This window comes from Heterocephalus glaber, unplaced genomic scaffold (assembly GCF_053883595.1).
Source record: "Heterocephalus glaber isolate CG9 unplaced genomic scaffold, H.glaber_assembly_v1.0 deba00001004, whole genome shotgun sequence".
NCBI lineage: Eukaryota > Metazoa > Chordata > Mammalia > Rodentia > Bathyergidae > Heterocephalus > Heterocephalus glaber.
Genome location: NW_028258179.1, coordinates 2,079,633 through 2,094,956, shown reverse-complemented (window position 1 = coordinate 2,094,956; position 15,324 = coordinate 2,079,633). Strand labels below are relative to the sequence as shown.

At 41.3% G+C, this 15,324-nt stretch overlaps 1 protein-coding gene across 2 annotated transcripts in view; it reads right to left on the bottom strand.

Annotated features, from left to right (window-relative positions):
* Daw1 (dynein assembly factor with WD repeats 1) overlaps nucleotides 1–15,324 on the bottom strand; it is a 51,353-nt gene that overhangs the window by 7,178 nt on the left and 28,851 nt on the right. For both annotated transcript variants that reach the window (XM_021247075.2, XM_004868004.4), the window contains 6 exons: nucleotides 14,638–14,745; nucleotides 12,799–12,905; nucleotides 11,556–11,658; nucleotides 10,662–10,776; nucleotides 3,424–3,500; nucleotides 1,064–1,226 (listed from right to left, as the gene is read on the bottom strand). In XM_021247075.2, coding sequence (XP_021102734.2) covers nucleotides 1,064–1,226; nucleotides 3,424–3,500; nucleotides 10,662–10,776; nucleotides 11,556–11,658; nucleotides 12,799–12,905; nucleotides 14,638–14,745 — 673 coding nt within the window. The remainder of the gene's footprint in view (nucleotides 1–1,063; nucleotides 1,227–3,423; nucleotides 3,501–10,661; nucleotides 10,777–11,555; nucleotides 11,659–12,798; nucleotides 12,906–14,637; nucleotides 14,746–15,324) is intronic.

Genomic DNA, 15,324 nt, shown 5'->3' with positions numbered 1-15,324 from the left:
AACATAGGGATGGTGGAAGCTGGCCTGCCTTCCTCCTGCTGCTGCCTCCCACAGCACTGCCGTCATGGGAAAGGATACGACATTGTGTTTACAATAAATATGTAGATAAGTAGGCTAGTGTTTCTAAAATACCTAGATTTCAGTTAACATTGGAAAATCACAGTGCAAAGATATAGCCCATAACTTTAGAACTTGCCCATAATTAAGTAGGGGCCTAAGGGAGACAATTCTCATCATCCTTGAAGTTGTATGACTAGGAAGACACTTAATCAGCTGAAATATGACACTGGACTTGATTATGGGACATTGGACTTCTTAAATAATTTTGACAACTTTTAAATGGACTCAACACAATGCAAATCAGTGTGAACTAAGCAGATTTAGTTTTCTGGCTAGGGCATCCCTACCCCACACTACCTTACAACCTTGCTCCTTGCCAAGCCTTCTGCCAGAGGCACTAAGCCAACATGATGGCATGACCTTCCTATCAGTGTCTCCTTTACACAACACAAATTAGCCTGCTCTAAATCCATTCACTAAAATGTTGTTACAATGAATAATTCAAAAGAACTGCCTAATGGTAGGAAAAATGCTCAATATGTGCTCTTTTCCCCAAATATTAGCACCTTGGCAGGGAATATCCACAGAGAAAACAATTTAACTCAAAGAGTAAATCTCTAATGGGCTATGAAACCAATGGTGGAGAACTCTGGTCCTAACATGTTTTGGTTACTCCTGCTTATTGACATCAATTGAATATTAACCTTTCAATCCATGGAAGACTGGGGAAATACACTAACCCACAAGGCAGGCTTTCAAATTACTACCTTATCTAGAGCGATTCACATTCAAAACTCATGAGGTCTTACAGAAAAGGGCACCATTCATGCCCTGTGGGGCCTGATACAATTAAACTTAAATAATGGGGACAGAATGACATGCCAAAATGAGACAGGGACCCTGGAAATGGGCTAGTGGTGGGAATGAAATCCTTTTAGCACACAGCTTGGCAACAGCCAATTTAAAAGGAAAGCCAGGCCCATGGTGAGTACTTCCCTCCTACCTGTAATGACTATGTTGCCTTTATAGTTGAAAGCACACGAAAAGATCTCATCCGTGTGCCCCTCAAGAACCTGCAGACACTGGCCAGTGGTAGCATCCCAGATTCGAGCTGTTTTGTCAGAGCTGCCAGTCAGAAGGCGGTTGCCTTGGGGGTTGAAAGAAATCTAAAAAAAGAGAGAGAAGAAAGAAAAATGATCGCATGTTTATGTAATAGTTCCAATCAATTTTCATCAATGAAAATAGGACATAACTAAGCACCTATCATCTCTCCAGCCCAGTACTTACTTACTCTTACACAGAACAATTTCTTCATAATGGGAAAAATGTTATAGGGGCATGAAAATTGGCCATCTAGATGGAAAAGTTTAATTAACGACCCCTTCCCGATTCTAAGGATAAAGACCAAAGCATTATTATAATTTGAGTATTTCCTACCTAGCTTCTTTCCAAAGACTCGTGATGCCTTCCTTCTTTGTTCAGATGAAGAGAACCCTGCTGTGGATGAAGACCCAAGGCAGGATCTATCATATGTAAAGCCCCATGCCATCTCTGCAACATGACTTTCGGTAATTAAAAGCATAGATTCCTTTTATCACTCACTGTGCCATGGAATAAGTGAATGTCCAGGTCTACGAGAAGGGACTTTCTCATCTATTGCTATGGAAGCCCAGCACTTTCTCCATAATGAGGTCTGAATGCCTCCAAAGTGCCAGGCACTGTCAACCTGGATCTGATCTGCAGCCAGACACCAATTGGTCCCCCATTCCTTACGGTTTAGATCTAGAATGTCCCCCAAATGTCTCATATGTTCAGAAGTGGGACTTTTTGAAGGTAGCTGGGCCATGGGCATGCTGTACTCATCAGTGGGTTGATCCACTGGATGAATCTATGGCTGAAGGTGCTGTTAGAAGGTGGGACCAAGTCAGAAAAGGTGGGTCACTGGGGGTGTGGCCCAGAAGGGTCTGTTTCTGTCACTGCCTCCTCTCATCTCTCACTGTGCTTCATGACCTCTGTGACTTTTCCCTCTGCTCTGCCATTTCTGCCACGAAGCCAGACAACCATGGACCGTAACCGAACCAAAATGAACTTCTCCTCCTTTAAATTGCTGGTGTCAGATACTTGTCCCAGTGACAAGAAAACTGACTGAGACTGAAGTCCCTCTTCACTCCCTCTCTAGTCATCAGGAGACAATGATTTCAGCCCTGTCCTCTGCCTGAAGATTTGAGGAGAGAGGGCTACGTCCATGACTCATCGCTGTGTCCTCCATACCTGCACAATGCCCAGACAATGGAAGCTCTCAAAACACATTTGCTGAGTGAATAAATGATTGAATGAATAGCTTTGGACCCGACAGAAATGCCACTGCCACGTGGAAATTCCGTAAGTGACATATTCACTTAACAAGCACAAAACTTAATAACAAAGAACCTCTTTCTATTCACACATTCACAAGTACAGATGCGTACCTGTTGAGAGGAAATGCCAGACACGTCAGTAGCTATCTAGCCGGACACTTGGGAACATGACCTCGGCTCCCCAACATCCACGCCCCACTTTCCCGGCCCCTCCCGCCACCTCTGTGTTTCTCCGCCTATGGGAAGGACTTGGGCTTTATCTCAGCACTGACCAGCCACAGGCCCACGGCCACCAGGTGCAGGTGCAGAGGTGAGAGAGGTAAGAGTCCAATGTGGGGCGGATCCAGGCCCTAAACGGAGCCTCCAGAGGCCGGAAACCATCAGGCTGATATTACATAAGGAAGGAGCAAAGATGATCTCAGATACGAGACCAAGAATTTCTCCGAGTCAGAAGGCAAAAGACCCAAGTCGCAGCAGACTCTCCCATGCTGCGATGGTACAAATATGAATACAAAAACTGACTGGGCGGCTCTGCTCTGTGAATAAGCTTTCAGGGAAAGTTTACACAAAATCCTAAGATGCAACTTTGTGATTTCAAAATGGATAATTATAAACCTTAAGTGCTTAGTATTTCCAGGAAATACTTTCTCAGTTGCATCTAATTTACAAAACACTTGATACTCGCTACACAGAACGCTTTGGGGACAATAAACTTGAGTGTTTACTATAACGGGACTTCCTGGCACCTCATAAGCTCCATAAATTGCTATATTATGTATTTTCAGCTAAGTCTTTTGCTGATGGTTGAACAGAATGCTGTTTTACACTTTTTAAATGTTCTAGAAATCATTTATTGTGCTATGTTTGGAGGAAGGATACATTACAATGATTTCTGGACAAAATGATAAAATTGAACAGACTTCTGTACCAATAAAACTACTTATACGGACTGTGCTGCTTATTTTTTCAAAGTCAATGAACTGTTCCAAGTGGAAGAGCAACTCACCTTTGAAATTTCCCCTTCGTGACCTTCCAGTTTGGCGATGCACTTTCTTGTGGCTGTCTCGTAAACTCTGGCCGCTCCTGTTTGAGAGGGGCAGGGATATGGATCAGTTCATTTGAAATGCAGCACTTTGGCCCCAAGACCATGAATTACCTCATTACCTGTCCTCTGACACAGGAGCTCTGTGATGAATTCATCTTCTTTCCTAGAGTGAGAGCAGCCACTTAATCCTCTAAATGTGAGCTGATCCCACTGCAGAAAAGTGTGAAAGGCAGTTCCTCTCTGTCCCTGACCTTATTTAAGAGAGGTAATAGATTCCAAGGTAGAAGAGGAGGCATGGGGCAAGAACCAGAAAGAAAAAAGATTTTAAAGGGAACAAAGAGACCAGAGCAAGTTTCAAGAGGCAGGTGATGATCCGAGCAGCAAGACCCGCATGAGATGCCAAGTGGGGTTTCTGCTCAGGGCGGTTCACAGCCCCTCAGTGCACTGTTCCTTGGAGATGCGAGGGAGCATGGGGCATAGGCAGTGAGCCAAGGACAGCTTCCAGGAGCCCCTTTGCTCAGAAAGAGTAATAGAATATTTCTTTCCTGCTATAGCCCCGGTGTCCCGAGGTGCCACAACACCATGGAGAAACAATAAAAAGATGTAGGGTGGCTGGCTGGATGGATGGATGGATGGAATGATTGGCTGGTAGATTTGATAAGTGAGTGAAGAAATAATATGTAAATTTCCTTAGAATTAAGAATAAGGGAGATAAATATAAACAGGAAGAAAAAACATCAATAGTCAAACTGTTGTCCCAACAAAAGTTACAATGGATTTAGCCGTTGTAGATGCTTGCTTATCACAAATTGCAGCACAACATTAAAAGTAAAATTTCTCAACAAATTATTTTACTTACCTTTCTGAAAGTGTCAACTTTAGGAGGAAGTAGAAAAAAAAGAGTAAAATATAACCCTACCATTTCAGAATATATGTGATTAAAAACACAAAACTTTCTACTTAACCGGATGTTTCAAAATCCTTAAAGGAAAGAGGCCAAAATGTTTTAAGAATCTGCTAGTAAATGCTGCACAGACCTTTACTTTAAATTTTACAAAAGCATATTTCTAAACTTCAGAAAACATAAATCATATGGCTTGAAATTTTGAAGATAAATATGAAATAGGAACACCAAAGAAAATGAGACTTGAGGTTAATTTCAATACGGAAGAAAAACAAGGATATAACTTTAAAGGAAATTAAGAGCAAAGATAAGTAAAAGGGTTGGCCAAAGATGATTCAAACATCAGGATTCCTTAGGACGTGCAGAATGAAGAGACTTATAAAACACTTCAAAATTTTTTTTAAAAAAAAGAGAATTTTTTAGTAACATTTTATTGAACAAAGAAAGATTAGAGTCGCTGCTTGGAAAAATACTTGATGACAGAGCCAGAAAAACCAAGATGAAGGGAGCTGGCCATGGTGACAAACACCCATAATCCTAGCACTTGGAAGGCTGAGGCAGGAGGATCGAAAGCTTGATCCCAGCCTTGGCAATTTAACAACTTAGCAAAACCCTTTCTCAAAATAAAAAATAAAAGGGCCTGGGTTGTAGCTCAGTGCAAAGGCCCTGGTTCAGTTTCCACTACTGAAAACCCAGCAAAGAAAAATAGAAAATTAAAAAAAGAACGGAACTTGCATATTATCCTCCTCCACCTCTCAGCATCCTAACTTCCAACTGTGCTCCTCCCCCATATGGGTGACCACCTTTCCCCATTCTGTGGACTCCGGCATCCTGCATGAAATACACATGTGGCACTGCCTGTGTTCTGTCGTCCTTTCCACACCATAGCTCCACGGGGACATTGATTCATCTCCTTTCTTCACTCGTATTCACCACGTTGCTCATACAACCCCGGGCACAAAGCACCTATTTCAGTTCATAGTGTTACATAAATCCGCTCTGTCAACGTGAATGGTATTTAAAATGAAACGTGTGGATCAATTACAGGTAAAGGCTGGTTTTTAAAAGCCAAAATCTATGAAAAGATGAAAAAGTAAATTGCTACTTTAAAAAACAAAATTCCCCCAACTCAGAGGGTTAACATTTATAATATAAACAGGATTTGTATCTAAAGACCACCACTGAGAAATCCTAGTAAGAGAGCAAGCAGGCAGACATAATTTTGAAAAGGGAGACAATAGTAAAATAATGGCTGGATAACTAAAATAAATCACTGGTAAAATTCTGCAACTCATGATAACACACAAGATATGTGGCTCCTTAAAAGCATGTTAATCGCAAAGGGAAAATCAGAGAAATCTAAGAAAAAGACATGCGAGGATAAAGCATTTCACTTGGCCAGATTTCTTAAATGGCTTGGAAACTTATGCACACATAATGTAGGGTCAATTATGGTCTTTAGAGGAACCAGACAGATATATGTAGCATCATACACCCTTGACAGAGGGACAGCTTAGATGTAGTGTAGACTCATGCATGATTGTCAGAACAATGGCACAGTCATAGTGCAGCATGCTACGCTTTCACAGATGGTGACAAAGATAGAGTGTGAATGTGGTCACTGGAGAAATGTTGCAGACATCAGGTAGTATCATATATGATTACGTGGGAGAAGAAACAGAAATAGCTTGGTGTCTTGGGTAGTCATGAGGGAGATGAAATAAACATAGATTATGGTCAAATCACCTATCAGAGAGATGATGCAGATATAGTGTCATGTCATCTATGAATATCAGAAAGATGACCAAGGTATAATGCACACAATTCTGACAAGATGACGCAAACACAGTTTAGAGTCAGGATGAGACAAAAATAGTAGAGCACCAATGAGATGATCATCCATGAGATGATTCCAGTGTAGTGTAGGATTGGATGCAGTATCTAGAAGTAGAGGTAGACATCGTGTGCGTTGTACAAGGGCATCATATAATATAGACATCGTATACCATGATGTGTGGTTGTCAGGGATATGAAAAAGACACAGTGTGATGTCATACATCGCCATCAGGCAGATAATAAAATAATGCTGTAGAGTTGTATGTGCACTACAGAGAGATGACGCGTAGTGTAGCAACATATGTTGTGATCAAGAGATGACACGGATATAGCCCAGCATCATACATGCTCATCATAGATATGCACATATAACACATGGTTAACTAGGAAGGATACAAAACAGAGTAACGCTCCGTGAGGTCATCAAAGAATGACCTAGCTATAGCACAGCATCACATTTGGTTTTCAAGAGGATGACATGAACACGGACATTCATAATATGTTTTTATTAAAGAGAAGAACCTTAGTTTAAATATCATATATGGTTACCAAAGAGATAGCACAGTCATAGAATAGTATCACATGTGCTTGTTAAGCAGATTTGCAGATATAGTGTAATTTTAGGTATGGCTATCAAATTAATGTCATAGACACCTCAGCATTATGTACTGTCATCAGTAATATTACTCAGGGTATAACATTATGCACAATTATTTAAAAATGTATGGAACTACACTGAAACTTTGTTGCTCTTAAGAAAATGTAGATACAGTATACAAAAGTATACAATCATACACAGTTGCCAAGGAAATTATTAGGCATAGAGTAGCATCCTGTTTTTAGGGTGGTGCCGCAGATATAATATCCTACATGATCTCAGTGAGATAACAAAGACATAATGTTGCATCTTCCATGGTTGTCAAGAGCTAGCAAAGATACTTAAAAAGCACACAGGCTCATTAAAAATGTCTGGCTGACATTGTGGAACATGAAAAATAGCTGTCGACAAAATAATGCAGAAATAAATAATGTATCATCATATGTAACTTTCAAGGTGACAACACAGCCACAGTGTAACAAAGAATTGTGCACAGTCAGATGAAATATAGTACAGTATCATACAGGGTTGTTATGGTCATAATCCAAATATTAGTACACATTATGTGTAGTTATCAGGAAGAGGAAATAGACACTGGGTAGCATTTTACATAGTTATCAAGGACATGACAATACAGCAATATATGTGGTAAAGAGAGACATTATATTGTATTGTGATATATGAGAGTAATAAGATGAAACATTATATAGCTTCATAAAGTGCTTTCAAGGCCTTGAGTCAAACAGTAAAACCTATAGATGTTTACTATGGAGATAATATATATTATAGAACCACATATCATTCTCAAGAACTTGATGTACATACAACATGGCATCTTGCGCAGATTTTTAAAAAATTAAAAAGATACAATACAGATTCATACATGGAATCATTAAATAATAGGAACATCATATAGCATTGTGTAAGGTGTAGGAAGGCAACACAAAGTGTAGTGTTTTAAAAGGTCATCAAGGATATAACACAGACATGGTAAAGCATGACCCACGATCATTGTGTCACGTGACAATGGTGGCCAGAAGATGATATAGAGTTAGCAGGTCCACAGCAGATTCCATCGTGGTGAGCCAGAGGCAGCTGGACTCACAGTACATATGAGATGCTCACCAAGGTAGCAAGCACATGGGATGGAGACAAAACCCAGCCAAGGGAAGGCACCTTGAAGAAGAAGGCCAAGAGATGAAATCCAGTAACAGAGGTGTTCAGAATAAGAAGCAGGGCTGCTTCTGGACCCCAGCATTTCCCACAGCCCAGGTCTGGTTAATGCGCCATCTTGGAAAACATTCAAGTCCCGTTGAGGGTCGAAGCCCAGTGTAGCTGCCTAGAGGCACCCAGTCTCATCGGCACTGCCCAGTGCCCACCAGGCCCAGCTCTTCTCCTGTTCAGAACAAGGCCCAGAGAAGGAGATATTTGCCTCCACAGAACAGGGCCCTGTGGGAAGGTAAGCTGGAGTCACTCAGAAGGCACTGGCTGGGATAGAGCTGCCAAGCCCCAGTGGCAAAGGGCATGGTCCTGGCTAGGGATCCAGAAGTAGCACTGTGGGATCTGTGAGAAAGATGAGAAAGACAGGGGCTTGCAGCAGTGGTGACTTGTGCCATTCAAGGATGAAGAAAGACGCAGAGCCCTGCCAGTGAGGGGTCTCTCCTGCCAACTGAATTCACCACCCAAACTCCACCGAATGCAAGGGCTGGAAAGAGATCTCAAGGAAAGGTGAAGAACAGGGACACACGATCACTGCAAGTGGAGAAAGCACTTCAGATCTGCACCTGCAGAGGCTCAAAACCACTGGCTTCGAAGGTCAGATAGGAACTTGACAAGCAGAAGTACAGCAGTGACCTGGGAGAGCAGCAGGTGGAGAAAAGCCACCCAATGGTACACAGGGATCCTCTCCTGCCTCCCGCCTGATGCAGAGAAAGGCTCAGTGGGACAGGGGCATAGCTGTAAGCAGAGAGTTATGGGGCCTGAGAGGTGGAGCCGGTAAAACAAACAGCAGAGCTGGGGCAGGAAGTGGACCAGAGAGCCCGAGGTTGACGGCCAACAAAGAAGGGGCACCTCAACCTGCTGGCAGGCGGAGGACCCCGGAGGCTCTTGACCACAGTGCCCTTCAGACAGAACGGGCGAGCCTGTTCAACAGTTCAGCCTAACCAAACAGAGAAGGTTCATTGTCCTCCTTTCTTCTTATTTGATTTTTTTGACTGTGGGGGCTTTGGATGCATGACTCATGGCTACAGCTACACATGCGAGTTTCCTCTTGTTGTTTATATCATGTTCTACGTGGTTCAGTCCCATGTGACCACATCAGTAGCTGTTTCTTCCTGACCGTCAGTTCTGCAATTGGCCACAACCTCCTCATCTCTTCCCATTTACCCTCTTTCCTGCCTTTCCCTGCCTTCACTATTTTCTCCCACATCCCTCCTTCTGTCTCTCAGCTCTTGGCCCTTATATCTTTTTTCTCTTTTCTTTACCCTTTCTAACTTTTCCTCTCTTTCATACATATACTTTTTAGATTAATCTAAATATCAGAGTATCTTACCATGTCACGTTAGGTTCTCCCCCACTGTGGAATATTATTCAGCCATAAAGAAGAAGAAAGAAATCATATCATTTGCAGGAAAATGAATGGAATGTGAAACCGTAAAATGAAGTGAAATAAGTCAGGCATGGAAAATTAAACATTGTATCTTTCCATTGTATAAGAAACCTAAAACATATATAAGAGTAAAACAAAGGAGAGGTGGTAGGAAACAAAAAGGCAGACTTAGAGACAGGGAGGAGATCAGGGGGAGATGAGGGGCAAAGGGATTGCAAATGATCGAGCTATCTATATCTGTGCCAGTCTCCCACAGCAGCGTACTCCGATACAGGAGACATGACGTACGCAGGGTAGGTCAGTAAAGGTGGATGTCAGTGAGATGATACACACTGCATGTGTGGCTTTCAGTGAAATGAGCTGGATACAGTAAAACATCGTACATGTTTTTTAAGAATATGATACAAGTGAAGTGTATTATCACACATAGTAATCAACAAGATAATGTATACAGAGTTGTGTCTACCTGGTCATCAGGGAAATGATGTGTATGTAATGTAGTATCTTACTGGGCCATCAGGAGATTACAGATATATACTATAGTATAGTATAGTATATGGTATAGTACAGTATAGTATGATGCATTGTAATCAAAGAAAGAACACAGACATTGTAGTCATAAGTTGTTAGCAAGGATATGATGCAGATACAGCCTAGCACCAATCATAGCTTCAAAAGAGATGGAAACACAGCATAGCATAATAGCATAACTTGCAAAGAGATGATGTAGATCCTCTGTACAATAATACGTGGTCACTGGGTAATGACACACAATATAATGTCACACATGACCAATAGGAAAATGAGAGATACAGTGTTAGTATCACACATGCTCTTCCTGGAATTCAGGCATACTTAATACAGCATCACATTTATGGTTATCAGTAAGATGACCAAACATAGTATAGAATTATGAATGGTAGCCAAAAAGACAATTCATAGCATATCATCATGTTATCACAAAGATGTGGCAGACATAATGCACAAAATGTTGCTGCAGATTATTATGGGGGAAACAAAGACCTGCATATGGATAGGTATGTTTATAAGGTAAGGATGTAACACAATGTATAACATCATACGTGGTTATCAAGAGTATAACATAGATACACCGTAATGACATGTATGGTCATCATGGAGAAAAAGTACATATAATTTCCACCATATCTTGCACTCAGGGCTATGATCCGTAGGACAGACACAAGCAGAGTACTAATTCCTCTATAAATTAAATATATTAGTAGATTACCTACCATCAGCTGAAGCAGTTGCGAAAAGCTTTCCAGCATAATCAAAGCAGCTGTCTAGTATTTCATCATCGTGGCCTGTTAAGGTTGCCACACATTTTCCATTTGTAGCATCCCACAACTGCAGTTAAAGAAAGAAACTGATCTGCTTAAAGTGCAAAGATGGCCAGTGGTCTTACAACATGCTAATAGCTGCTTAAATAACTACGCCAAAACTGTGTGTGTAATTCTCACTTGTTCATTAGTTTTGCCTTGATTAATGACCAGAGACCACATCCAATCATCTGGCAAGGCCCACTTAGGTCACAGAAGATCAAGGTCAGACATTAGTCTGCTACATTAGTGGCATCAGTCTACCACAGCATTAGGAAAAGAAAACAAACCCCAAGTATATGCTTTAGTGATTTAAGAAGGGTGCTCTTTTTATCAGGTGCACATTAGATGATAATGTTCCAAATTAGAAGGCCAGAAAATGAAAAGTACATTATAATATTATTGTACAATTCATAGACAGTCAAATGATAATTACAGAGCATATGTTCTTAGCAACCATTTTGTAATGTGCACAAACTTACAGGCAGGGAGACACTTAACTGAGGCTCCTTGATGGCCACGCTAAATCAAAATTTAATAAATGAACATCTTGACATTAAACAAACATAAGGTGCCCTTTCAAATAAGATAGTAAGACTTTTAAAGCAATCAAAATTGTTTTACCACCTCATAATTCCTTCAGGCTTGGAAAATGTGAAACTTGAGATCAAATATTACTAGTTATTATATAAAAATAAATAGCTCAATTTCATATCACCTTTGCAATTTGTTTATGTTACAGTACAAACCTGAGATAATGCAAAGAATATGGACCCGATGGAAAGCACATATGCTTCTTGAGCTCACCATGCAGGTCTTGTCCATGGAGCCAGTCAGTATTAGAGAGCAATCCCAGTTGAACACAGCGCTGCTTATCTCAGCACAGTGACCGATCAGGGTGTGCACCTTCCTACGAGAGAGAAATGCACGGAAGTGTCCCAAGAGCTCTCTCCAGGGTATGCACAAAATAAGGGCTCAAGCCCATCTCTGTGAAGTATCGTAAATTTCGATTTTTACAAAATATCTTTGAGAATGAAACAGAAATTCAACTAGAGCTCAAAAGGAAGCTACTAATTTCAACAAAACTGTACTTCAAGTTTAAAGAATCAAAGATAACATTTACAGTGTCTAAGTTATTTCACTCAACATAAAGTCCTCCACTTTCATTAAGTTTTTGGTTTTGACAGGATATATTGCATATTTGCATTGAAATGTTACCCTGTACTCCAGGACATGGACAATTATTACATGTTAATCAGAAGTTTTGAAATGAAAGGTGTAGGAAGATGGAAATACTAACTACCCTACCTTGCTCATTACACCCTAAATATGTATTGAATCATCACATTGTACTCCATCAATATCACAATTAAAATAATTTTGTGAAAAATTCATTATTTAAGAAAACATTTCAGAGTGGAAAGGGTAACAAATTCCAGAAGCGCTCTTACACCCGATCAGCAGACCCTGGTTGTTCAGAAACAACACACGGAGGTTGGAAGGCTTTTCCTTTTCATTTCTGATTGAGCTCATCCCAGTTGGTACTCCTGATAATGAACCTCTTGTCGAAATGCAGGCAAGAGTGGAGTTTTCCAACACAAATATGCTAATTTAGCTAACTTCTTAGCAACTAGGACCAAAGATCATTAGGAAGGAAATTGAAGTTCTTGGATTAAATTAAATTTGGGAAATTAAGTACAAGATTTATGTATTCATGTTATTCATTTATATTTAATCATACCTACCATTATAACAAGTCATTGAAATTTGATTACATAGTGCACTGGTTAAATCATAGCTATATAATCAGGCTATTGCTAATATTCTCCCTTTCTATTACTGTTTTGTATTATCGGCCCAAAATTCTGGGGACAATTATTTTGTAAATCAAACATATGATTGAAGAATAAATTACTTTATGCTATCAATGTATCCTTTTCCTATGAAATCAAAAGAATATTTAATACTGTCGAGGTTAAAATAACAAATAACATAGCGTCTTCTTCAGCCCCGGCTGCAAATTTTTAAATTCCTAAGAATTAAGAAATACCTTGCAGTGGCAGTGTCCCACACTATGACTGTGTGATCAAAAGACCCTGTAATGATTCTGTTTCCGGAGGTGTCAAATGACAGGGAAATGATTTCTGCCAAATGTCCCTAAGGAAAGAAGAGATACTGTCATGTATACTACAGATGAAACAATGTCTACTCATGTACAGTATCATAGGCTAACACTAGATTGTGGCAATAGTTACACAATTCTGTAAGAGGACTAAGAATCATTGCCTTACACGTAAAGCAAATTCATTTTAACTTAATAAAACTTTGTTTAAAAAAGGAGACATACTTTAGGAAAGAGGGCTTCTTTCATGTTGTTCTGGAAATAATAGGACTTGTCACCAGCACACATCCAGCAACTTCCTGGGACCTGCCCCCCTCCACCCAGCCCAGCCCAAGAGACCACGAGCAAGTCGGATGATTCTATGTTGTAGAATCAGTTGGACCATCTGGATCCAAAATCCCAGTTTTCTCATCCTTTCAAAGTTTTATGTAAACTTTCTTTTAAAATGAATGTGTCATTATGGGCTGATGGGCAAAGGAAAACAGTGTGCAAAATAAGTTTAATAACTTTGAGAGAGGAAATTCTTAAGGTGGTTTGCTGGGAAGGGGGAAAAAGACGGGTGGTCCTTGGCCCGTCTTCCCTACTACACTGCAGTGTTCCCGAGAAGCCCACTTCGGAGGCCCCACCCTGAGCGGACCCCGGGACTCGGATAAGAGCGTGCAGCTGGCAGATACTGCTCCTTTCCCTAATTACTCTAGGAAATTAACACAGTTATATTTTCAAATAATACAAAGAATTAGAACCGATCATTTGCTGACTGATCTCCTGGTTGACTCCTAATGACAAAAATGAAATGTAGCCGCACGTTACAATTTCAGTCACGCAGACGAACGTGCTCCCCTCTCCAGTGGCACACAAGTGTGCAGAGCAGCACGCGGTTTGCTCAGTGGCCTTCACACACTCCGTAGAAGGAAAAATGGAAACGTGGTGGAAACGCTAGGCATTCCCAGGGGCTTCCCTCCGTGCTGACCAGGAAGAAGAGGCAGTAAGCGAGCAGCGCCCTGTGAAATCATGGCTACTGTGATCAGGAGGCGCAGACCTATGTTCATAATGCGAGGTGATCAGACTAAAGACCTCTTAATATTATTTTTAAATTACGGGGGTTATCACTTGTTCATTCTATATTTTAACTTTCTTAGGAAAGAAATCTTGCCTTTTTTTTTTAATTCAGTTGTAATTTTCAAAGAACAAGAAAACTGACTTTTCTCACCCAGCTCTTCCCACTGATTATAGCTCAGAGTCAGCCTATTCCGTCATGGCTGCTTGGCTGGAGTGGGATGAAGTGGGAGTGGCTGATGACTGCAGGGTGCCAGACAGGCAGTGGGGACAGAGAAGAGCAAACACAAGAGAGGTCACCCTTTGGGCCATGACCCTTGGCACTTGACCTCTGCTCCCTTGCCCCATGTCATTCTGACCCCATCACACAGGCATGTCTTAAGATTGTCACGAGAGAGGGAGAGGGAGAACAGTCATCCCCGGAAGGAATCTTCTGCATGGCTCACCTACTGGGCCTTCAAACGATGATGATGGGGTCGGAGCTAGAGCTGGCTTGCTTCACAACATGCAGTTCAACAGAATAAAACTTCCTCTGGCATCCCCAGCACCTCCACTCCAGTCTTTGGGAATAGTCAGCAAACCCATTATAACCTTCTACCGCAGTTGGAAAACCAGTAGTGAAAAGCATCTCCCAACTTATGGTTCATTGTGCAACAGAGATACAGAGAAAAGTGAAGGCAGGCGATCGGCTTGCTGACACTGTGGACGTACCGTGAGAGTGAACACTTCCTCTCCGCTCTGAATGTCCCACAGCTTGGCCGTGGTGTCCATACTTCCGGTAGCCACCAGTGTGCTTTGAGGGTTAAATGACAAACAGACCTAAATCACATGAAACGGAAGAGTGTTTAGAGAGTTTCAAACTGTTCATTTTATGTGGAAATTTTTCAAAGGCCTTAGCAAATTCGAGTTAATTCTCTGTACAAGAACATGGATCTTGACATCACCTTCTCTACAACATTCATCTCCAACTCTCCCACCTCTGGTCACTTTTTCTGAAACTTTATGCTTTCCCTCTGACATGCTATTCCCCTCCCCAACTGCTGGAAATCTTCCATTTCACTGAGACCCTAACATTTCCCCTGCCCTGTCATCCCTCTTCAGTTGGCACCTCAAAAGTATCATTCCTGCCAGCATCCTCAACACCCTTAGTTCCTGTCTGTCAAATGCACTTTTCACACACCCAGGACTTATTTCAACCATCTATCCTCCCTGCTTTGTCAACCAATGGAGCTTAAGAAAGCTGCATAGGTCACTGGTGTTGCTCCTGCACACCTTGTGCCCTCAGGTGAGTCTTCAATGCCAGTCCCTACTTACTTTACCACACCTTGCTTAATAACACTCTGGCTAAATCTAAGAGGTATGGCCAACCATCTACTAAACCTCCCTAATGTCCGCGGT